At 45.8% G+C, this 24,024-nt stretch overlaps 1 protein-coding gene across 1 annotated transcript in view; it reads left to right on the top strand.

Moving 5' to 3' along the window:
* The window catches only part of LOC147706672 (uncharacterized), a 447,784-nt gene that overhangs the window by 90,022 nt on the left and 333,738 nt on the right, over window positions 1-24,024 (top strand). The window contains exon 3 of the mRNA XM_086925259.1: window positions 2,320-3,038. Within this exon, the coding sequence (XP_086781385.1) occupies window positions 2,320-3,038 (719 nt within the window). The remainder of the gene's footprint in view (window positions 1-2,319; window positions 3,039-24,024) is intronic.

Genomic DNA, 24,024 nt, shown 5'->3' with positions numbered 1-24,024 from the left:
CAATTGCACAAACAACAACAGGATACAAGGAAAATATATTGTGATCAAGCAAAATGCAAGCCATAATATAAAAGTTAAAATTTGGCAAGGTTAAAAATGATCTAATTCATAGTAATCCCACTTTTTTTCTTTATTCCGACTGCTGCTGTCAGAAAACTGGCAATGTTAAAAAATGGCCTACACATTAGGCCGCATCTGTAAGTACATAAAAGCAGGTCTAACCTGTCAACACCGTTTGCCTCTTAACCCCTTAACTGCTGCCGACAGCCAACGGTCGTCACGAGCACTACCTCCTCAGTGCTGCACACGACTGTTGGCCGTCGAGCCAGCATTCGTTCTTCGAACGTTCAGCACTGGGCGCTGAACGTTCGAAGCTCTGATGAGGTTAAAAGAGGTAAAATGAACTGATTCCAGATATAAATAAAGTACTCGCAGAATAAAGTAAAGTGCATTGAGTCCTGAGTCGAAAAATGATCACATGAACAAGCACCCAGGTCCTCAATCTTTTCCCATCCCTTCGGTTCTGCAAGAAGTAGATGTAATTGATTGAATCTAAATCTCACTAAAAGGAAACAATGATACTGAGTTGTAACTATATTTAAATAGGGTTCCATTTACCAACTTGTCATATCTACATACGCAGATGACACCCTGCTCTATGTTAGGGAGCGGAGAAGAATTTGGCTCCCCTTTTGCGAGAGGTGGTGAGGTTCGGTGCACTGTCCGGGCTATCGGTAAACTGGACCAAGTCCATAGCATTCCCCATTACTGCAGCCACTGAGAGATTTGACATGGAATACCCGCTAAAATGGACCACTGACCCCATACGCTACTTGGGGATACAGCTCCACACTGACTCAGAGACGGTATTCCGGGAGAACTACGGCAGAGCTTTTGCTCGCCTTGAAGACAATGTAGCTATTTGGGTTGGATTACCTCTCCCACTGGTGGGCAGAATATCGATAATGAAAATGGTGGTCCTGCCTCGTCTGTTGTCTTTATTTATGAACATACCTATGGTCTTACCCAAATGTTTCTTTTCCCGCTTACAGTCATTAGGCCATCTTAGGAGAGGCAGGCTCGCTGGTCGGCGGACTAGGCGTGCTGACTCATGGTCAGGCGCTATAAATCAAGCGTCCTTACAGGTGCTCTTAGACCTGCATCTACTGCACTACTCCTGTGGCGGAAGCCGGGAGGGGCGAGTTGCACATATTGTGATTTTAAAATTGATACTTGGCCACTATCTTGGTTTCTTTGTTTTAACTGGTACTGCATCTTTGCCTTTCTTTTCACTCTCTCCTGAGGCGGAAGCCGGGAGACGATACCTCGCACTATCTCTGCCTTTCTTCTCACTCTCTCCTGAGGCGGAAGCCGGGAGATGACGGCTTGCTCTCTATTTTAAAACTGTATTTTATTCCCGCATTGTAAACTCCTACCTTGCCACTTCTCATTTTCGCGCCGCATCTTGGCCACCCTCTGCCGCATTTTTACCTGCGTTGCCCCTTCTCAACCGACTAGGAGCTGAGGGGCATTGTGGGACTAGGAGGCTGAGTGCAATTGGAGCAGTCATCTTAGGAGAGGCAGGCTCGCTGGTCGGCGGACTAGGCGTGCTGACTCACGGTCGGGCGCTATAAATCTATACGGGGATGGCTCCGCGCAGCGGACGCGCCTCCCTCGTGCCGAAGGAGCGCCTAAGGAAAGCCCGTCTGCGCCCGTCAGCGTCCCGTAGGCGGCTTGTGGCGGACGGGCGGGCGTTTCCTTGCGCCATTCTTCGGGTAATACACGGAGGTATGGCTTAGTACAACTTAAGAGTTTAAGGGGCAACAGCAAGGGTTGTGATTTAGCTTTGCTCCACTCCGCTGAGGGCAACTTCTGCTGCCCCCGATGCGGTTGGAAATTGAATAAGAGCGGTATTAAGAAGTCCCCCCTGATATCGGAGAACGATTGTGCTCAGATGCCAGGTAAGGGGTCTCTGAAAGAAAACGTTACCTGTGCACTCCTTAATACTCGGTCTTTGAGCAAACATGCTCTGGACCTTTTTAACCTATTATTAGAGTGCAAGCCTGCATGTCTTTTCCTAACTGAAACCTGGTTAGGGGAGTCCTCAGGGCCTGATATTGCCAATGCCCCCCCTCCCCCCAATTACTTTATGATTAGAAAGGACCAGGGAACTGGCAAGGGAGGTGGGGTTGCTTTGGTGATTGATAGACGCTTTGAATGCTCCATTGTCCCGACGGAAGAAATTCACGGGGCAGAGGCGCTGGGCTTTTGTCTGACACTTTTACCCTATCAGTCCTGCGCTGGATTGCTGGTTTATAGACCCCCTGGCCCAATTGGCTCCTTTAATGAGCAGCTCCACACAGGGATTTCTTCTCTGAATATGAAATTTAAACATTGCCTACTGCTAGGAGATTTTAACATCCATATGGATCAGTCAGACGCTGTGGACATCATTAAGATTCTGGATATCACCAAACCATTGGGCTTGATGCCCTATCTGACGACCCCTACTCATAATAAAGGCCACACGCTCGATCAAATATTCTCTTCCATCCCTATTGAAGTGGCCGTACCTGAACCAGTGTTGTGGTCTGATCACTATCTGGTGAATTTTGACATCTTGGATACCTTCGGGTTCACAATAAGGGGTCCTGGCCGCCAACCCTTGGGCCCTCGTGCTTTTCATCGGGTATCTGTGGATACAATAGCACAGTACATGTCGGCACAGCCTTGTTTGTTTACGGGCCACCTTGAGGAAGATCTAGAGCTCTTTCAAAATTGGTTTGCCAAGTGCCTTGATGAAGTAGTGCCGCCCCTGGCAGTTCGCAAAACTTCCACCCGGGCCACGGCCCCCTGGTTCACACGGGCACTTAATATCAGTCGCAGGCGTTGTAAGAAGGCCGAAAGAGCATGGCGACTGAATTATGATGAACCACTGAAGGAAGCCTATAAGCTGTGTGTTAAGTCCTATCATAAAGAAATCTACCTGGAAAAGAAATCTTATTTCGCCAGGAGAATTGATGCGGCCTCGAACGCCAGTAAGGAAATTTTCACGATAGTGAAGGAATTTACATCGCCAGCCTCCATTACAGCTAGGTGTTCTTTTTCGGAACCGTGGGCCGCTCAATTGGCAGGCTTTTTTGCCAGCAAAATACAAAACTTCCAGGCGTCCTTCTCGCCCGTTACTTCAGTGATGGTGCCTTGTCCAGTGCCTTTTCCTCTTCTGTCCACTGCGGGGCGGCCAACCCTGTCTAAATTTCCTACACTCGGACCGGAAGCATTGTTGGATTTTTTATCCAAATTAAAATCAGGCTCCCCGCAGGACCCCTGTCCCGCAAAGTTTCTGGCCCAAATAGCACACATCAATCCTATAATTAACCCTATTTTGAACCAGTCCCTCGAGATGGGTGTGGTGCCGCAGGCCTGGAAACCGGCTCTTGTTCTGCCCCTCTTAAAAAAGCCTACTCTTGACTCTGATATCCATGCCAATTATCGGCCTATTTCTTTGCTCCTTGCTTTGGCAAAGGTTGTGGGAAAGCACGCGCAGTCCGTTCTTTCAGATTTTCTGGACACTCACGAGGTCCTCCACCCCACCCAGTCGGGGTTTTGTGCAAATATGAGCACAGAAACAGCACTGCTGGAGGTGTCAGAGGCCATCAAAGAGGTCCAGGATGTCTGAGGTAAAGCACTACTAGTGATGCTGGATCTCTCGGCGGCTTTTGACACCGTCCCCCACAACCATCTCCTATCTAGACTCTCTGAGATTGGTGTGGAAGGGACGGTGTTCAAATGGTTCAAGTCTTTTCTTTCTAACCGCCAACAGACAGTCTGGGCGCCTCCGTTCTCAGCTGTAGTGCCGCCATTGGAGGTGGGAGTCCCTCAGGGGTCCATCGTAAGTCCCCCGCTTTTTAACATTTATATGTCCCCTTTGGCGGCGCTCGCTGTGTCTTATGGTGCCCAGATTGTCTCATATGCCGACGAGACTCAGCTTCTTTTTACGTGTGAGAAGAATATGGACTTCAATGGAGAGCGCATTAAGAGCTGCCTTGGAGCCGTCTTTGCCTGGTTCCAACTGAACCAGTTGAAGTGTAACTCTGACAAATCCGAGGTCCTCTTTTTTGGTTGTCCTCCAGATCCTAGCTGGAAGTCCTGGTGGCCGGGGGCTATGTTTCCACCGTCCGCTGACACGGCGGTTGCTAAGAATCTTGGTGTGAAGATGGACAATTGTCTCACTTTTAAACCTCAGATTCAGAGACTGGTTGGTCAGTGCTTTGGTCTTTTAAAAATGCTTAGAACATTTCTGCCACTTTTATCCCTTGCCCACAGAAGGACTACGGTCCAAGCCTTGATAGGCTCAAGGCTGGACTATGCAAACGTGTTATACCTTGGCCTCCCTGAGTACCTCTTGTCACGTTTATAGGTGGTGCAGAACTCGGCAGCTAGAGCGATCTTTGGCCTTGGCCGGCGAGCCTGCGCAACAGGACATTTGAAATCACTTCATTGGTTGCCTATACGGAAACGCATTGCTTTCAAGGCTCTCACCATAGCTTTCAAGGCCTTGCATGGCTCGGGAGTCTATTACCTTAGGAACAGAATTGGCTCGCACCAGCCGTCCAGAGCTTTGCGCTCTGCGTCACTGTCGCTGGCTACGGTACCGACTATTAAGCGGGCTCGCATTGGGGGTCGCTCTTTTAGATATCTGGCGCCCGATCTTGGAATGCACTACCTTTGTCTCTAAGGAAGACTGAGAACTTGCTATCATTCAGAAAGGATCTCAAAACGTGGTTGTTCGGCCAATAATTCCACTTTCTTTCCTTGTTCTGTGCCTTTATCAGGTCTGAAAGCGCCGGTACACTCTGTTTGAGTAGCTGAGCGCTCTACAAAACACCGGGTAACATAACATAACATAACATTAATGATAGAATTAGCTTGGGCTGGTAAGCAAGCGAGGGTGTGGTGGAAAACATTCACCCTACCATGCTACATGGGCGGCTTGGGTGCCCCTGATTTCGAATTATACTACCGGGTGGCACAAGGGGCGCTACTACATCGATGGATACATGACGCCGGGACGGCGCCGTACATAAAGATGGAAGCCCTCTTTGCCGCACCGTTGGCGTTACCAGCAATAGTATTTGAAACGGAAGATCGCCGCAGGGGACTGCTGGATTTCCTAAACTCACCTAGACATGCCTGGTACGCCCTACTGCATTTCCACGCGGGGGCGCTATTATACTCGCCTCTGATGCCCACATCGTGGGCTGTATGGCTTGGCCCATGCAGGGACAGAGGGGAGCATGCGAGAGGTGTAATATGCAAAATGCGGGGCTCCTACATCTGGCGTGGGAGAGTCCAGGGGTGCAGAGCTTTTGGAGTAAAGTATTCAGAGAACTGAGCAACACACTGGAGACAGACATTACACCTTCCCCGGTGCTTGCACTGAGGTTTTTTAAGGCCACTGCTAAAGGCATGTCGCAGAATCGTGGAAATGGGTCTCCTGTTGGCAAAAATACGGTTAGCCATGTGCTGGATGAGAGGGCCCCTTCCTAAGATAGACCAATGGACAAGGGACTTGACCTTTTGTTGCACGCAGTCTGAGAACTACAGTGGGCTATTGCTGCTTAAGAGCCGGCCCAAACATTTTTAGGGACTGTTTTTAGAATACAGAAGGCAGCTTGAGATGGCGGCCATGGTGCAGGATGATGAAGACGGGCCAATATTACCCCCCTCACCCTCCCCCCTCCTGAGGCAGGTCAGAGGCACGCCGGTTCCTATCCGGTAGGTGGCGCTCGGCGTGGAAGTAGGCTTGACCGCCTTGAGCTTGGGCCAACTTGTACTACCAATTATTCAACGGGTCACCACAGGTAATGCACATCAGTAGGGAATGCTGGTTTTGCCAGGCACGACATGGTAGGCGGTTACCTCATGTTTGGGATTGTTTATATTAAAAAGTGGTGTACATGTCACTGTTCGATGCTACTGCAATTTTGCCAATTGTACTGTTCTGAGCAATCCTGTTGTCTAACGCCGCCCGACCTCCGGGATGTGGGCTTAACGGCTGTATGATGCGCAAGGCAACTTGGGATTCCTGTCCAGATCTGGATAGCGGGATATTCTGTCTGCATGCTCAGATAACACCACAATAAAAATTGTTTTAACAAAAAAAAAATTTAATCGGGTTCCATGGTACTTGATGTGGACAACAATTGATGTGTCTACACCAATGTTTTTTTAAATTTCCCTGGCCTCCCTATCCAACTGTGCAACCTGCAAAAACATATTTTTTAGCCCAAGTCAAAAGCGCCTTAATCAGTTTTTCTGGGGGAATTAAACCTTTCTGGCCTTCCTAGATTGGTAGTAACATTTTTTACGTAGCTCAGCCAAGGGATACTGCTTGCATAGTCAAGCATTAAACAATCGCAAATACTTTCACAGGTAATCCCTAGCTCTGGGTTTGTCCAAATGCCTATCCACTTTAATAAAGGTGCCATGCTGATTAGGTCAGATATAAATCTAACCCAGTTTCTTTGTGGAATATAAAAGGGGATGTTGACTGTGAATATATATAGCCAATTTCTAAGAAATGTATTTTCAACAGTTTGAATGTGTCTAGCTTCTTTGTATCCCCATATGTCAGATCCATAACATGCTACGGTGATACATTTAGCCCTATATATGGTTAACATTGCTTGCATTGGCTTTGCCCCCAATCTGCGGGCAAAGTCAAGAACAGCTAGGTTGGATCTGGCTAATTGCATTTCTTTTAGCTTTCATTAGTGGTATCCACGTGCCCCTTTCATCAAATAAACCCCCCAAATAAGAAAACAAATGTACCTGTTTCCTCGGTTTAAGCCCTAAAATCATTGTGTGAGATTTGGAAAACTTAACATCAAGGTCGTAGTGACTTCAGAAAATCAGCAATCATGAGATCGCCTGTTGTGCAGAATGTATTTCCCATTGTGTATCTGGTCATAGCACTTAGCGAACCCGTGCCGCCTATTTGTGTCTCCAGTGTATTTCAAGGGGTTTAGGCGACAGTCTTTGACTTGCCCTTCGGGAAAGACACAAGCCTACTTTCATCTCCAGCGGACAAAGAAGCAACTGCCTGTGTGTAGTCCAGCCAAATTAGTAAGGCATTTAAAATGTAAATATCTGCCAGGTTAAATCCTGTTTCTTCTGGAAAGAGGAGAATTAGTAACAGATCAGAACATTCCCTGCTGTGAGCCACAGCGGCAAGCAGGGTTTCCTCAGAGACAGTGGGACTCTGACCCTGCTGGCTACCAAAGAGTATGCTTTGTTGTGGACGGGGGAGCTTCAGAGTAGTACCACTGTTGAGGAGTATGTGTCCTCCTGGGCGCGAGAATGTCAGAGTAGTAGTACTATCGAAGAGTGTGCAGCCTGCTGGCGAGAGAACATCTGGTACGACTGCTATTGACGAGTTTGCAATATAATGCGCAGGGGCATGTTTCTGCAGCGCCACCATTCAAGATGATACATCTTTTAAGGTGGGGCAGCTCTGAGCAGCATGAATCCAGCTACAGAGTACCATGGGCATTTATGCGTGTATCGATCCCCAATTCCACTTGCAGCGCTACTGTTTTCTCAGAATATCTCCCCAATTCCTAGGTATTCTAAATTGAGAGCTGTAGAGGTGGGATCAAATGCCTCCTTTAAAAAGCAGAACAGAGGCTCAATAACCACATCAGATGAGACTTGCTGTTTTTAATACGCAAATCTTTACCCATGTGGACAGCAGACTCCTAAATCCAAGTATATGCACTCGGTGCAGAAGGTACACCTTCTGTAAGGTCACGTATCCAAGAGACCCACAGACCGGGACCCACGGACAGAGACACACACACACCCACACATCCTTTCCCAAAAGATACCTTGCATCTCCAGTTTCTTTTGCCAACGTCCGACTCGACGACTTTTCGCTCTCTCCTCTTCTCTGTTTTCTCTTATTTACTCTTTCTCTCCTTGTCTGTATTTTATTTACTGCAAAGTTAGTTTATACACTTTACAATTGGTATCAAGCATCATATAGAAACATTTACATGTCCATTTTAATTTTCCTTGTAAGGTATGAATTTAAAAAATAAGACTACTTCCAAATATTAGAGTATATCTGATCCATCCAACATTTCGAAGCGATCATACCAAAACAAGTAGGACTGTTGCTAAACTACACGCAGGCAATAGAAAAAACAAGGCAACAAAAATAGGAACACGCCTGAAACTTGCACTACATTCTTAAAATGTACAGCCATCAGTTCATTACAGATCATAGCTCGTCCAAGATTCGTTGTTTTCATACTTCTGAAGGTAACTTCTGAACATCATTTTCTTGTATTTTGAGACTGGTGTCTCTGTTCTGTCGTTCACATTGGGCGAGATTTGAAATGCTCACTCTCGCTTCATATTGTGGCGACTTCTAACCAAAGAGACAAAGCTGGCAGCGTCTCCAGCAGATCCACCATTAACGAAATTCGCCGTGTGGTAGTCTTTCGTCCAGTTCTCGAGCCGTTTGTTTATTTGCAGTGGCCGCACTAACTAGCTGCAGACATTGGCTGCACCAGGTTAGGCGGAAAGCGCCACGTTCACCAACTGTTGCGAAGAGTCCATTGAGCGCTATCTGAACCGATCACGACTATCATCCTTAAGGTGCTTCGATGCACTTGTGACTATTGGTTACGCGACAGCGAGTTTGCTGTGTATGAAAAGAAAATGTAATTCTGTTCTGTTTCTGCACTGACTGGTTTTGAGGAGATGCCCGTCAGCTCTTCTTGGTGTAATAAGTATGTTTACTTAGTACAACATGTCACTTTCCTCTGCTTTGTGATCTAGTTTCGATTTTATGACCCCGTATTGTTTCCAAACATCTGTTTAACATTTTCAAAGGAAGTGCCTGAGGTGGAAAGGTTTCCAGCATGTCTAGTTCCCTCTGAGGCACATGTTGGTAAGTCAATTGCTTCCTGTGCTCTTCCTTGAAATACAGAGGAAACCTCTGCCTTTCCAAGACACAGCACGGACTTAGAAATGTGTAGGGCGGCACCCAGGCAGCACTTGCCCTGTAATTCATAACTGCTATGTAACTCACCGACGATGATGCTTATAGCTTGAACAGATCACTGGTCACTAAAAACACAATAATCGACATGTTGTGCTGTACAGGGGCAGACCCTTTCCAAGGGTTAACTGGTCACCTCAGTTCCTCTTTGGTGTCTTCAGGAGTTTTACACATACCAATGAGTTTTCACAAACAGTATCAATCTGTGTGAAAGTGACAAAATTGTGACGTAAAAATGTTATATTTTGTTCTGTTATGCAGCATAATTTGCCTTTTCTTGCTACATAATTTATTCAACCATGCTGCATTATTTGGGTCTAGATTGTGCTGCAAGTTCAGATCACACGAGTATGAGCAATGTGACAGGTGTGCAAGGAAGGGTGGGGTTGCAAGTACGGAGGGCCACGGGTGCGCAGGATGGACAGGCATCTATGAAGTACTTTCCAGCCCACCAAAGACGGTGGCCTTTGCTATACAGTGGGCTAGAGGTCAAGAATTAAGTGTAACGAACGAGGCTTCGCGGGTTGGTTCAGAAGGTTCGGTGCTCCTTTGCAGGTTTGTTTAATTTAGAACCCATATTGGTTAGAAATCATCCCAAAAACAGCTGCTAGATTTTTGTTTTCTTCAGTAGTTTGTTGTAGCCCATATTTTTGTCCCAAAATAATGTTCTATGGTTGAAAAATATCCTACAATACTTGCAAGAGAATTTCTAGACCCTTATCAGTTGCTTACAATTAAATGTTGGCATAATCAATAGTGATTAAGAGGTGTCCAAATGTTGAATTGTTTTCTGAAAGCTGTGATGGTTAGGTAAAAAAAGTTATAATACATTTGTATTTTTTTTTTAAAGCATGAAATAGAAATGTTTGTTAGGAATACAAATGTATACTCGACTATAGCAACTATTTGTAGCATTTTCAAAAAGTATGCATAAACAAACATTTTCTACTAATCTTGGAAAACTCAGATTTTGTTAAAAAAAAGTTGTTTACTGTTTTCTAACAGTTTGAGTCATTTAAAATGTTTTATCATGTTTTAATATTTGAATCAGTATTGATAAGAATAACAAAGGTTAATTTCCCCCTGAAAAACTCTTTAGATCTTCAAACCTTTTGGAATCGAAAACAAACTTAGAATTTGAAATAAAAACGGTGTGTGTTTTATTTGTTGTCTATTATGTGTTCAGGAGTAATCACCACATTGCATCCATAACAGAGGTGCCTTTCCCGGCTAAGGTCTGGTGACTCTTTAATAAGAGAGGCTTGCTACAGTATACTATGTGGTAACCCTACAACCTATACTGTGCCTTAAGAGGAAGGCAGTGCTTCTTTTGGTGACAGCCGCTGGCCAGTTTCCCTGCCTTATGCAAGCAGAAAGTCTGTCTGCGTGTCATACCAGTGGCCAGGGCTTCCCTCTTAGATTCTGGCCAGGTTTGCTTCACCTCCTCTTGACTATCATGCTTATTGTTAATTCTCTTTTGGTTCAGTGTTTTAAGTGCTTTATTACATTCGATGTTAGTCATTTTGTGGCTGCCTAAGGTATTTTATGCCTCTTCCACACAAAGCCCTCATGGCACTTTGAATTATACCTGGTTGGAGCAGACTGTAAAGTTTCTTTACCACGTGTGTAGTTGTCGTTACTTCTGACTTCCATATGTTGGGCTCGGTACTGAGATTAGCTTTATTGCTTCAACTACCCTCCAATAAATGTAGTACTGATTCCTATAAATGTGTATGTTCTTTCTTTCACCATTGCAACCGTGTCTTCATCAGACATCCTAAAATCTGCATACGTGAGCATTACCCGTTAGGAGCAACAAACTTAAACACGTGAACTGGTGGTGAAAGAAGACCTGAACATGTGCATGGAAAGGTCTACACGTGAACAAGTACAACAGTAGAATGTGCAGAGCTGAACATGTGCCTGGAAAGGTCTACACATGCGAACAAGTACAGCCATAGTGTGTGCAGACCTGCACATGTACAAGTATAACTGTAGAATGTTCAGAGCTGAACATGTGTGCGGAAAGGTCTGCACATGCGAACAAGTACAGCCATAGTGTGTGCAGACCTGCACATGTGCATGGGAAGGTCTACACGTGAACAAGTACAACCGTAGAATGTGCAGAGCTGAACATGTGTGCGGAAAGGTCTACACATGCGAACAAGTACAGCCATAGTGTGCAGACCTGCACATGTGCATGGAAAGGTCTACATGTGAACAAGTATAACTGTAGAATGTGCAGAGCTGAACATGTGTGCGGAAAGGTCTGCACATGCAAACAAGTACAGCCATAGTGTGTGCAGAGCTGAACATGTGCCTGGAAAGGTCTACACATGCTAACAAGTACAGCCATAGCATGTGCAGACCTGCACATGCGTATGGAAAGGTCTACTAGTGAAGAAATACAACCGTAAAATGTGCAGAGCTGAACATGTGTGCGGAAAGGTATGCACATGCAAACAAGTACAGCAGTAGAGTGTGCAGAGCTGAACATGTGCCTGGAAAGGTCTACACATACGAACAACTAAAGCCTTAGAATGTGCAGAGTGGAAGATGTGCATGGAAAGTTCTACACATACGTACAAGAATAGCAGTAGAATGTACAGAGCTGAACATGTGCATGGAAAGGTCTACACTTATGAACAAGTATAGCAGTAGAATGTGCAGAGCTGAACCTGTGCGGGAAAAGGTCTACTTAATGAACAGGTATAGCAGTAGTATGTGCTGAGCATGTGCGCAGAGAGGTCTACACACATTTACAAGAATAGCAGCAGAATGTGCAGAGCTGAACATGTTCATGGAGAGGTCTACACATATGAACAAGTACAGCTGTAGAATGTGCATGGAGAGGTCTACACATATGAACAAGTACAGCCATAGAATGTGCAGAGCTGAACATGTGCATAGAGAGGTCTACACATATGAACAAGTAGAGCAGTAGCATATGCAGAGCTGAGCATGTGCGCGGAGAGGTGTACACGTGAACAACTACAGCCATAGCATGTGCAGAGCTGAACATGTGCGCGCAGAGATCTACACATGCAAACAAGTACAACCGTAGAATGTGCAGAGCTGAGCATGTGCGCAGAGAGGTCTACACATATGAACAAGTGCAGCCGTAGAAAGTGCAGAGCTGAACATTTTCTTGGAGAGGTCTACACATATGAACAAGCACAGCAGTAGAATGTGCAGAGCTGAAAATGTGCATTGAAAGGTCTACACATATGAACAAGTATAGCAGTAGAATGTGCAGAGCTGAGCATGTGCGCGGAGATGTGAACACGTGAACAACTACAGCAGTAGAATGTGCAGAGCTGAGCATGTGCGCGGAGAGGTCTACACATATGAACAAGTACAGCTGTAGAATGTGCAGAGCTGAACATGTGCTCGTAGAGGTCTATACCAAAAAATGAGGGGGGGGGGGCTTTTTTTTAAAGTGGTCCAGTATCCGTGTCCACCTGAGTCACGCTGAACAAAGAAATGGAAGCTGTTCCCCTATGGAAGGGGCCACCCACCATCAAGTCAGTGGTGGTGGAGGGGAAGTTGGACTAGCACTTGGAGGAAGAGGGATCCCGCTTTTGCGGAACTAGGGTCCTCACACACCCAGCAAGCTTGTTGTCATGCTTCATCATTTTGGACCTGCTCCTCGTTGGGCCGGCGCTGCAATGCCCAACGGGCACCCGCGAAGGGGCTCTTTATCAGAGATCTTTTGTTCCTTAGTCGTATGATGAAGTGGGGGGGTATGGCCCGTGAGGGTGTCGATATAGTGAGGTGCAGTGAGTGCGTGTTTAAAAAAGGTTGGATATTCCCCCCAAAAATGTTTTGTTCCGGTTGGTAATCCACCTTATTAAAAATGTATTAAGAGTGGCAACTCCCCTATGGAGGGGTAGTCATTTGACATTGTGCTCTACTCTCTGGGTCGACATGTTTCTTGTCCTATTGGTCATAAAATAGCGGTGCAGGGACGGGCAGCGAGGGTAGGTCACCCAGCGTGGATTCCACTTCGGACAAGGCTCCTATCTTCTAGGCGCCCGTGCGATTTGCCCGCCCCTGTTGAGGCATCTGATCCTAAAGAGGGAGGTCCTCTTACAGAGACTACATCAGCATAGATATGTAGTACGTCCTGGATGGTAGCTAACTATTAGAAGCACCATTTAGTGTAGATATTTAACCTTTTTTTTCACTTTATCACGTTAATAGGTCCTGAAGAATTGCTGCAGTATTTTATGACCAATACTGCAAAGGAACAAAAGATCTCCGACAGAGATCCCCTTCGCGGGTGCACGTTGGGCATTGCAGCGCCATTACTTTGTTCAGCATGGAGAGGTCCACACACATGAACAAGTACAGCTGTCGAATGTGCAGAGCTGAGCATGTGCATGGAGAGGTCTACACACATGAACAAGTACAACCGTAGAATGTGCTGAGCTGAGCATGTGCATGGAGAGGTCTACACACATGAACAAGTACAGTAGTAGAATGTGCAGAGCTGAGCAATGTGTGCCTGTATCTTCCATAACATAACGTACATTTGGAAGGCACACATTCACCCAGAAGGGTATCTCAGCGCTGAATAACAGATGTTTATTGTTACCCAACTCAATGGCACTCATTTTATCGACCTTGGAAGAATGAAAGGCTGAGTGGACCTGATGGGATTTGAACCTGTGACCATGAGGTCAAACACTGGCCCCTACAGTGGACGCATTAGTCCACCAGACCTGGCTTGACTTCACACCTCCAAATGCTGTGTCCCATAACATGATAACTGCACCTCTGTGATCACTGTGTACTGCGTGGGAGCACTTCCCACATTGACTCGAAACAAAGACGACACACCTCCAGCCACACACCCATGTGGTGTGTCGTCGGTGTAGATGTATGCTCCACAGCACCCCAGGTAGGAGGGGTAAGTAGAAAGTGTTGCACACAGAGCTACCCTCTAAACAAGCACTGGCAAAGCCAGTAGGTCATGCCTTTATAACAGTAACATGAGTGTAAGCTTATTTTTTGTAAAGAATTGTTTAAAAAAGTAAAAGAAGAAAATGAAAATCCAGGAGAAAAAGCAAAATCATATCTAAAGGTATCTCAAAACTGAACTTTACATTCAACATTTTAATCTTTAGAGACAGGCTGGTTTATTTTTCTTATATTAACAGGAGAGTGAACAGAATTTAATAGGGCTGTTGCTCGTGGTCCGGGTTAAATGAATTCCTAGTACTTGAAAGAACATAGCCTCTGTGTGGTGATGCATTAGAAGTTAAAGGAAAAGGCTTTTGCTCTCCAAAAGACTGACCTGAAACAAATGCTCAGGCTATTTGGTCCCAGCAGCAGCAGCAGCCCTGGGACCATATTTCTGACCCTTCAGAGGATGAGGTGTCTCAGTCACTCAAAGTAATCCTTCTGCATCAAATGCAAGCCCCTCCCCCCAAACTAGGGTCATAAATGCAGCCATTGTGCTAAAGCCTTGGGATTTATAGAACATGTGGAAGGCAAGAGATAAAAGAAAAAGAACCCATCAAAGTCTACTCTTGATTCAAGCCTAAAAAAATATACATTGTTGTGCTTTTACGGATGACCGGATTAGGAGGGGTGGGAGTCCCGGAGAACTCTGGGGCGGAGATGTCCGAGGAAGCAGCACATGGGGGCGAGAGCAAGAAAACACATGCACGTTCCTAAAGAGGACTCCAAGAAAGAAAAAAGTACTTCCCTGATGTAAGCCCTGAAAGGATACAAGTCTGACAAAGTGAGGGTAAAGGAACAATGCTCCAACCGAGGGAGGGACAAAAGAAGAGGAGAGAAAGCCATTGACTAAGAAGCAAGCACACTAGAGTACATGAAAAGGCAGCCAAGCACTGGTACACAGTGGGATACCCTGAAGCCTGCTGTTGTCCACAACAGAACTTTTGTACAGTAGAAAAGCGACAATTTCAAAGCAAAAAGATCAAAGCATTCACAGGATCACATTCACGAGTCTGCAATCGAGGAGGTTTATTCTCAAAACATCAATGGATTGGTCACCCCTTCCACGCGCGGCTAAATCCTCGTGGTGCGGGGGGGGGGGGCTGCATGCGACGCCGCGGTACTCGTGACGAGCCCAGCTCGTCATGCTGCACAGTGGAGCTGTGCTCATGACGAGCTGAACTCGTCATGACTCCGCCCACTCCAATAGAATCCCCGCACAGACGGGTAATTAGCCGCGTGTGGGCTGGCCGCGGCAGTTATGATAATCTCAGCTCCACTGTGCCTCATGACGAGCTGAGCTCGTCATAAGCATGGAAGGGGTTAAAGACATCACAATTTTCTATGCATTTGAAAAAATTACTTTCGGGGGAGAGAATAATGTGCTCAGGGTAAATGTGCATTTGTGAGGGTTGTAAACGAGGAAAAGGTAATGTGCCATATATACATTAACATTATATACATTAACATGTAACTTGTATGATGAAACCTGTCCAGCCTATAACAGGCAAAATACTACGACATAAACACATAGCAGTGTGAGGACGCTGATAACAAATATCAGTCATCAAAGCTTGTCTTAAAAGGATAAAAGTCAACGTTTCGACCCCTTAAAATATTCATGGTTGTTAAGGGCCAGATGTAGGTAGACATTTACCGACTGGTAACGGCCGATTCGGCCGTTACCGACCGGTAAATGGCTATTCCAGATGTAGGTGGCCTCATTTACCGATTCGGTAAAATACCGAATCGGTATTTTTACCGATTCAGTAATTTTGAAATGTAGGTGGGACTCTTTTGAGTCCCACAGGTCTTACCGAATCGGTATTTTACCACCCAATTCAATTGGGTGGTAAAATACCAATTCCAGATGTGCATGTACATGTATGCATGCACACCTATGGCATGTGACAGACGGACATGCCCTTAGGGGGCTACCCCCGTTGACACCTGAGGGTTTTACCATCTTGGCACAGCAGGTAAAATCCGGGTCGCCCGCCGATCCGCTTAAGCCTGCCCTTTTTAGAGACCAGCTGTTTGTGGGTCGTACCTCGGTACTCTCCCGGATTAACATCTCGCTGGCCTCGGGTACGGTTCCAACAAGTTGAAAGCGGGCTGTGGTTTCTCCTGTTTTAAAGAAACCCTCTCTGGACCCGGAAAAGCCGGAAAACTATCGGCCTATTTCCCTGCTCCCCTAGCCGACCAAAGTCGTGGAGGCCCACGTGAACAAGGTTCTTTCCGACCACCTCACTCGTGCCAACATCTTAGACCCCACCCAGAACAGGTTCCGTGCTGGGCACAGCACGGAAACCGCCCTTCTCACCTTGGCTGAACATCTTCGCACAGTGATGGATGCAGGACAGACAGCGGCGCTGGTATTATTAGATCTAAGTGCCGCCTTCGATACTGTCTCTCATCCCATCCTGCTGCATCGCCTGGAGGAGATTGGAGTGGGGGGGTCCGCCCTCCAGTGGTTCCAGTCCTTCCTCGATGGTCGCCTCTTCAGCGTTGCGATACCGCCGTTCCAGTCCAGTTTCCATCCTCTGAAACAGGGAGTGCCGCAGGGATCCTCGCTGAGCCCCACGTTGTTCAATCTTTACGTGAGACCGCTAGCTGAGGTTGTCAGGCAGTGGGGTATGACAATGGTGTCATATGCCGATGACACCCAGCTAGCGGTTACGATCAGCGGGGATGCGGACCAGGATGCTCCCAGGTTTCAGAGTGGACTCAGAGCGGTGGCAAGCTGGATGAAGGCCAACTGCCTCCAGCACAACGCGAAGAAGACCGAGATCATGATCGTCGGTAGAAGGGCGGATCTCTGGGGGGACAGGTGGTGGCCTTCGGAGCTTGGGCCGGCCCCCCTTCCTGTGACGGAATTAAAAAACTTGGGAGTGTGGATGGATCCCACTCTCAGTTTTGTGGGGCACACGAAGAAAACGGCAGCATGCTGTTTTGGAATTCTCCGGGCTCTGCGACCAGTCCTGAAGTTTTTTGACTCTCAAACACGGCAGTTGGTAATACAGGCGACTGTTATATCGCGCCTGGATTATGCCAGCTCTCTTCTGGTCGGTGCTAACTTGGCTGAAGTCACTCGCCTCCAACGAGTGCAGAACGCTGCCGCCAAAGCTATCGTTGGTCTTCCCAGATCTTGCCCTGTTTCCAGTACTCTGAAAGCGCTGCACTGGCTGCCGGTCAGAGCAAGAATCCAGTTCAAAGTACTGTGCTTGGCCTTTAAGATCCTAAAAGGTACGGCTCCTCAAACTCTTACGGGTCTCCTGTCCTGGTACGTCCCCACTCGACATTTGAGATCCTTGGGCCAAGCTCTTACCATCACCCCCCGATACAAGCTGTGCCGTATCGGTGGCCGTTCCTTCCGGGTCAAAGCGGCCGAACTCTGGAACTCCCTCCCGGTGGAGATTCGGCTGCTGGAAGACCTTCTTTCCTTCCGCAAGGCGATAAAAACTTTCCTGTTTTAAACTTGATTTCTCCTTTTTAGCTGTTGTGTTTCCTGTGGTTGTTGCGTGTGACCTTGACCTGCGCCGGGACGCCCCTTGGCTGGGGCAGCTGTGCGCAGTACAAATTCACGTAACATAACATAACATAACATGTCACACATGCCTTAAATCGGGGTGCTAGAGGGTGTCAAAATGACACCCCCTGCACCCTTGCAAAATTCGGTATTTACCGAATCGGTAAATACCGATTCGGTAATGCCCATTGATTCCTATGGGCTTCAATGCCCATAGGAATCAATGGGCATTACCGAATCGGTATTTACCGATTCCTACAGAATCGGTAATTCAATTACCGATTTTCCCTACATCTCCCCCCTTCTATTTTACCGATTCATAAATACCAAATCGGTAAAATTCGGTATTTATGAATCGGTAAAATATACTTACCTACATCTGGCCCTTAGTCCTTAGCATGGGTATTGAATACTCCGTATTAATTATGTGATACCTAATGCCTGGATGTGAATGCACAATGAAACAGAATGTTATTTACCAAATCTGGAAACAGCGATGAAAATCAGGCTGGAAAATGCAGTGGATGGGCTCCTTAAATCTCCTAAAGCAGAGATAGAGAGCATTATGCTATAGAGGAACTTGGTCTATTGTGGCAGCGCCTAACAGACCTAAGTGAAAAGGATAAAACTTACTCAAAATGTTAATAAAGGCACGGTCGGTCACCTTTGCATGACCGTCCAGAACACATACGGCAGTGGGTCAAAGGATCCCATAGTGTCACGAGACCATCTTTGTGTGATGAACTGAAATAATAAAGATTACACATAGATTTGATCGAGAACTGAAAATCAAACTTTTCTGCTCCATTTTGTCATCTTTCACAATTTATCTTATCATATTATATGAATACGCTAATTCTCACTTTATTCTCTGCATTTTCTCTTATTTTAATATTTTTTTAATATAAGTGGTGTTATTAAAATTATTTTTTTCGTACTTTTTCTTAATATATTTTTTTCTTTTCCTCTTTAAATTTTCCTTTTCTATTACTTTTTCGCCTTTTCCTCTCTCCGCCCCCTTCCCCCCCCCTTATTTCCCCTGATGAACCCATTTAACAATTCTGCCTTCCCAACTCCATGCCTGATACCATAAGGGTCTTCCCACTGATGTACTATGTAATTATCATTCGGTTTTTTGGTGTTTTTGTATTTCTTTTGTATCTGTTTATTTCCCCGTCTCTGAATACCTTTTCTTCTGTAAAATTGTACTTCTTAATGTACAATATTTTTATTTTCCTTTATATGCATTTATTGCTATTTGATAGCCCTGATGAAGCCCCATGTCTGAAAGGTCAATTATAGGGGGCGAAACAAGTGTAGGCTGTGCCACAAAACCTTTTGTTTTCTGTTCCTTTGAGTTGTCAAAGACTCTGAAGGAAAGAGTCTTACTCTCCTTATTCTGGATCCAATAAAATGACTTCATTCCTTATAAACAATTAATATTTTGATTTGTCCTGTCACACTTCTCACACTACCCCTTTCTGCTGCCCTTAGCCCACACTCCTAGCCAACTCCACTTCCTCGAATTCACACTGGTAGCTGACACTGTCTTTCCATATAAACAGCTATTTACAGAGTTAACTTCCTGCTAGAACACTGCTGTATCTGATCCCTTCCCTGTATCTTGGAGATTTCACAGCATTTCATGCAGCTGCCAATTTATAGAGTCCCCACCCCTTCATGCCAGTTTAGGGAGTTCACACCAGTCCCTGCATATTCAGAGAGGCTGTACCCCACCTTTGGGGAGTGCACACCCCTTTCTGATGCTATTTTGGGGCATTCAAAACCCCACTGTGAGGCTGCCCTTTTTTTTCATTCAAATCATTTTTATTAGAAAAACAAAGAAAGAAAAATCCAAAAAGAGTAGACAAAGAGATGGCATTTTTTAAATCAAAGAATGACATGAATGGAATGATTGCATACATATCTCAATTACAAAGGGAGCACAAACTTAAGTGTGGTACAAAATACATATTACAAGATGGCGACTGCCAATCCCAAAATGCAGAATATACAATGCAAAATACATAATACAAAAATACAAACCATAAATAACGAAAAACACAATACAGAATACGTGACTATTGCATATTGGGCGTCGGGGCGGCACTCAGACCTCAGATGTTACATTAGTTAGAAGTGGCATACAGAGAGCAAAATCGTCCTGGGGCAGAGCCATACAATCAACCAGTGTTCAGTGACGTTAAAGGCAGTAACAGATGCTAATAGGCTTCAGCATCAGGCCCGGACTGGCCGTTGCAGGCACCGGGCAATCCCCCGGTGGGCTGCATGGTTGGGTGCCGGTTTTTGTTACAGGGCCGTTATGTTGCAAAAACGGCCCTGTAACAAAAACGGCCAAAAACCGGCCCTGGCACAGAGCGCGGTCGCACCTCCCCCTCCTACCAGAGTGGGGGGGGGAGGGGGCCGGCCGAGCTCTTTGCCAGGGCCGGTTTTGGTTCCCAGTCCGGCCCTGTTCAGCATCTCCAAATATCACAAAAGAACCAGACCTTCCAGACAACCTACGGGGGTCAAAGGAAAAGGAAGAGGCATCGAGGAATTTCCAAAGCTTCTTGTTGGAGGTACGCCACGGGGAGGAGTGCAAAGCAGGATTATCCAATCCCCTGATGCAAGAAACCCAGTCTTGCCATGTTTTAAAGGATACCTCAGAGGCGTTTTTCCACTTACATAGTACGACCTTACAAGCTAGAGTAAGAAGTAAGTCCAACAGGTGTCGGTCATTGTCGTTGGCCAGATTTGGATCAATAGCGCCCAATAAGACATATACAAATTCTCTTGTTGGTTTAATTCTTAGAATGTGTTCTATACAGTCAAAAATTTTGTTCCAGAAGTTTCCTATCGAGGAGCAATGGAAAAGCATGTGTGCTAGATCTCCTACTTCTAGTTTACAATTCCAGCAGTTCGGGTCATCTATTAAACGAAGCCTAAATAACCTGTGTGGCTTCCAATATGCCCTGTTAAGTAGCATGTACTTGGTTTGTGATAGTATTGAGGAAACTTTGTTTACAAGAGCTGTAGCGTGGATTTTGTCCCAGTCAAATGCAATCCCAGTTGAATTGGGTTCCGCCTCCCACCGTGATTCATTACACCTTTGAGCTTTCCCCGGTGAAGGAAGAAGACGTTTTTAAACTTTGGAAACAAAGTGGCCTGCTGCCCTAATGCGTGCCAGTTGAGATTTGGGCCATGGATCCGAAGGTTTGAGAGGGCGTGTGGACAAGAGTGACTTTAATTTGAGGAAATCATAAAAGTCCATTGGAGTGAGACAGTGTGTTGCCTGAATGGAGGAGAACGGCAACGGGTGCTGCCCATCATAAAGGTCGCTAACCAGATTAAGACCCTTTGTGGACCAGTGGTCCCCATTAATTCTAAGTGTAGGATTATGCCATAGGGCTATTGATGTGGTGTTTTTAAACTTGAGGCCCGTCTTGTGCACTTGTTTGAAGCGCAAAAGGGCACGCCTTGCGTTCAATAAGATGTACTTTGAATGAGGGAGGTGTGTCAAGTCCATCGTGAGTGGTACCGATAGGGGAGCTGTGCCAACGAGAGACTTCTCTATATCTATCCATAAAGGTGTATATACTGTATCTTCGTTCATCCATTGTGCACCTTGCCTGCAAAGGAACGCAGTTTGGTAATTTCTGAAATTAGGTAGACCCAGGCCGTCTTTGTCTTTAGCTAGTTGCAGCTTCTTCATTGATACCCTGGGCTTCTTCCCCTGCCACAGAAATGTGCCAAAGATCTTATTCACCTTTTGCAAGAAGTCATCTGAGAAGGTCATTGGAAGCATGCTCGCTAGATAGTTCACCAGTGGGGTCACCATCATTTTTAGGGTCTCCACCCTCCCCCACCATGACAGAAATTTAGGAGACCAGCCATCAAGCAATTTTGACATTTTCTTTAGAAGTTGTTCCTCATTAATTCTTAGGGTAGTAATAAGGTCTCTGTCAAAGTCCAGTCCTAGGTACTTGAAGCAGCCCGGCTGCCAAGTTAGACCAGAATCCCCCAGGACTTCTTTATTTCCTAGGTTGTTCAGTAATTTAACCTCCGTTTTATCTTTATTTAATTTGTATCCCGAGATTTCCAAGAACTCTTCAATGGTACGCATCAGGTACGCATCAGGGCTGGTATCGCCTCCTCTGCCTTTTCAGATACAATAAGTACATCGTCTGCGTACGCTGTGAGTTTTATCATGCAGTCTTGGAACGGGATACCGACAATGCCTTCGTTGTTACGTATGCGGTACAGAAATGGTTCTATGGCCAGGAGGAATAACGGTGGGGAGAGAGGGCACCCCTGTCTGGTTCCTTGCTGTAATTTGAATGGTGTGGAGAGTGACCCTCCCGCTCTCACTCTAGCTGAGGGACACGAGTAAAGGGACATGACCAGTTTCTTGAAGGATGATCCCAAATTAAACTTATGTAGGACGGCCTCTAAATACGTCCAGTCTACCTTGTCAAATGCTTTCTCAGAGTCAAGTGTGATCGCCGCAGTGGGAGTGGTGAGAAGTCTAGCTTTTTCAAGCACGTGGGCCAAGGTTCTGGTGTTATCACTGGACAGTCTGTGCTTCAGAAAGCCGGCCTGGGAGGAGTGTATCAGTTTCGGTAAGACTTTCTGGAGGCGGTTGGCAAGGATGGAGGCCAGAAGTTAACAATCCAAATTGATAAGGGAAATAGGTCTATAATTTTTTGGGAGGGTTAGGTCTTTCCCCTCTTTGGGGAGGACAGCTATGACAGCTTCAGCTAATGTACCTTTTACCTCTCCCGTCTCATTGATTTCGCGGAAGAGGTGGAGGAGTGGGGAAGACAGTGTGGAGGAGAAACATTTATAGAATTTAGCGGTGAACCCGTCGGGTCCAGGTGCCTTCCCACATTTAGGAGACTTTATAGCTCCTTCAACCTCAGCTTGTGAAATAGGACTATTAAGCATATCTTGATCCTCAAGAGGCAGAGACGGCAGCGCCCAGTTCTCTAAATAGTCATTGATGCTATCTCCTTTCACAGTCATGTTTCTAGCGTATAGATGTTCATAGAAATCCTTAAATATTTCTGCGATTTTGAGAGGGTCTGTCCAGGCCACTCCAGCTTCGTCTGAGATGGAACTAATCGTGTTTTTCTGGATTTTGAATTTAAGGTAGGCTGCCAGGCTTCTCCCAGCTTTATTTGAGTCGCATATCTTGAATCTTTTCCTCCTATTAAGCCATACTCCCGCTCTTTCACTTATTATTTTGTTATACTCGTACTTCTTATTAGCCAATTTGTTTAGTGTCTCTCCTTTCCTATCCATCAGATATTTCGTTTCCAGGGCAGAGATATCAACTTCTAGTGCCTCTAAGGCCGCGTTATAGTTTTTGTTTATGGCGGATTTCATTTTAATGATGACCCCCCTTAAAGTGCTCTTCAATGCTTTTAACAAGTCAAATCAGTGGTGTCACCCCTCTTGTTAGTTTCTAGATAGTCTTTTATTGCAGTTTCAATGGTTTTTCTATACTGTTCTTTTTCAAGGACTTCCTCGTTAAAGCGCCATAGAGATTGGCAAAGTGTCGGCTTTATATTAGAAACGGAGAGTGTGATGCAGGAATGGTCTGACATGACCCTTGGTTCTATACTCGTGTCTTCAATTCTGGCAACGGCATTCTTTGTAATGAATAAATAATCAATTTGGGAGAACGAGTCGTGCGGAGGGGAGTAAAATGTGTACTCCCTCCCATCCGGATTTTTGTAAACGGCAGGTGTCTATCAAGTGAAACCTGCGGCAGAGCCTAGTGAAGGCTTTGTCTGACTTATTACTAAGGAAGGTGCATTTGGAGTCCCTGCCGAGGATAGGGTCTGAGGGCAGATTAAAGTCTCCCGCTAATATGTGGACCGCATTATCAGGGATAGTGTCTAGCTGTTTTGTGAGAGCTGCCCAAAAGGCAAGGTCGCATGTGTTTGGGGCATATACGTTTGTAACGTAAACTCGGTACCATCCTTAAGCAATTTGACTGAGACCCACCTCCCCTTTGAGTCGGCTGTGGAGGAAATTAAGTCTACATTGGATCTCTTAGATATCAAAGTTAGAACACCATTCTTTTTCGCGGTTGCTTCCGACCCCACCACTTCTGTGAAAAATTTGTTCCTAAGCGTGTAGAATTGTTTGGCATCCAATTTGGTCTCTTGTAGTAAAACAATATCACCTTTCTGCCAACGTGCATAGTCTAGGATTTTCTGGCGCTTGACGGGCTGGTTAAGACCTTTCACATTGAGAGAAAAAAATTTCAAATTACCTACGGCCATTACACCCACGGGTGTATCAATTGTGGATAGTGGCATAGGAGCATAGTATAAGATCAGTGATCAGCGGGGAAGCCATGCGTCTGGAGAAGTGTCATAGTGACGTAATGAAGAACCCATGTACAAGCATATTGGGAAAGTGGGAAGCATCAATCTGGCCTGCCTTAGCCGGA

The sequence above is a fragment of the Lissotriton vulgaris genome, chromosome 6 (genome assembly GCF_964263255.1).
Source record: "Lissotriton vulgaris chromosome 6, aLisVul1.2, whole genome shotgun sequence".
NCBI classification, from domain to species: Eukaryota; Metazoa; Chordata; class Amphibia; order Caudata; family Salamandridae; genus Lissotriton; species Lissotriton vulgaris.
This window is presented reverse-complemented; position numbering and strand designations above follow the sequence as displayed.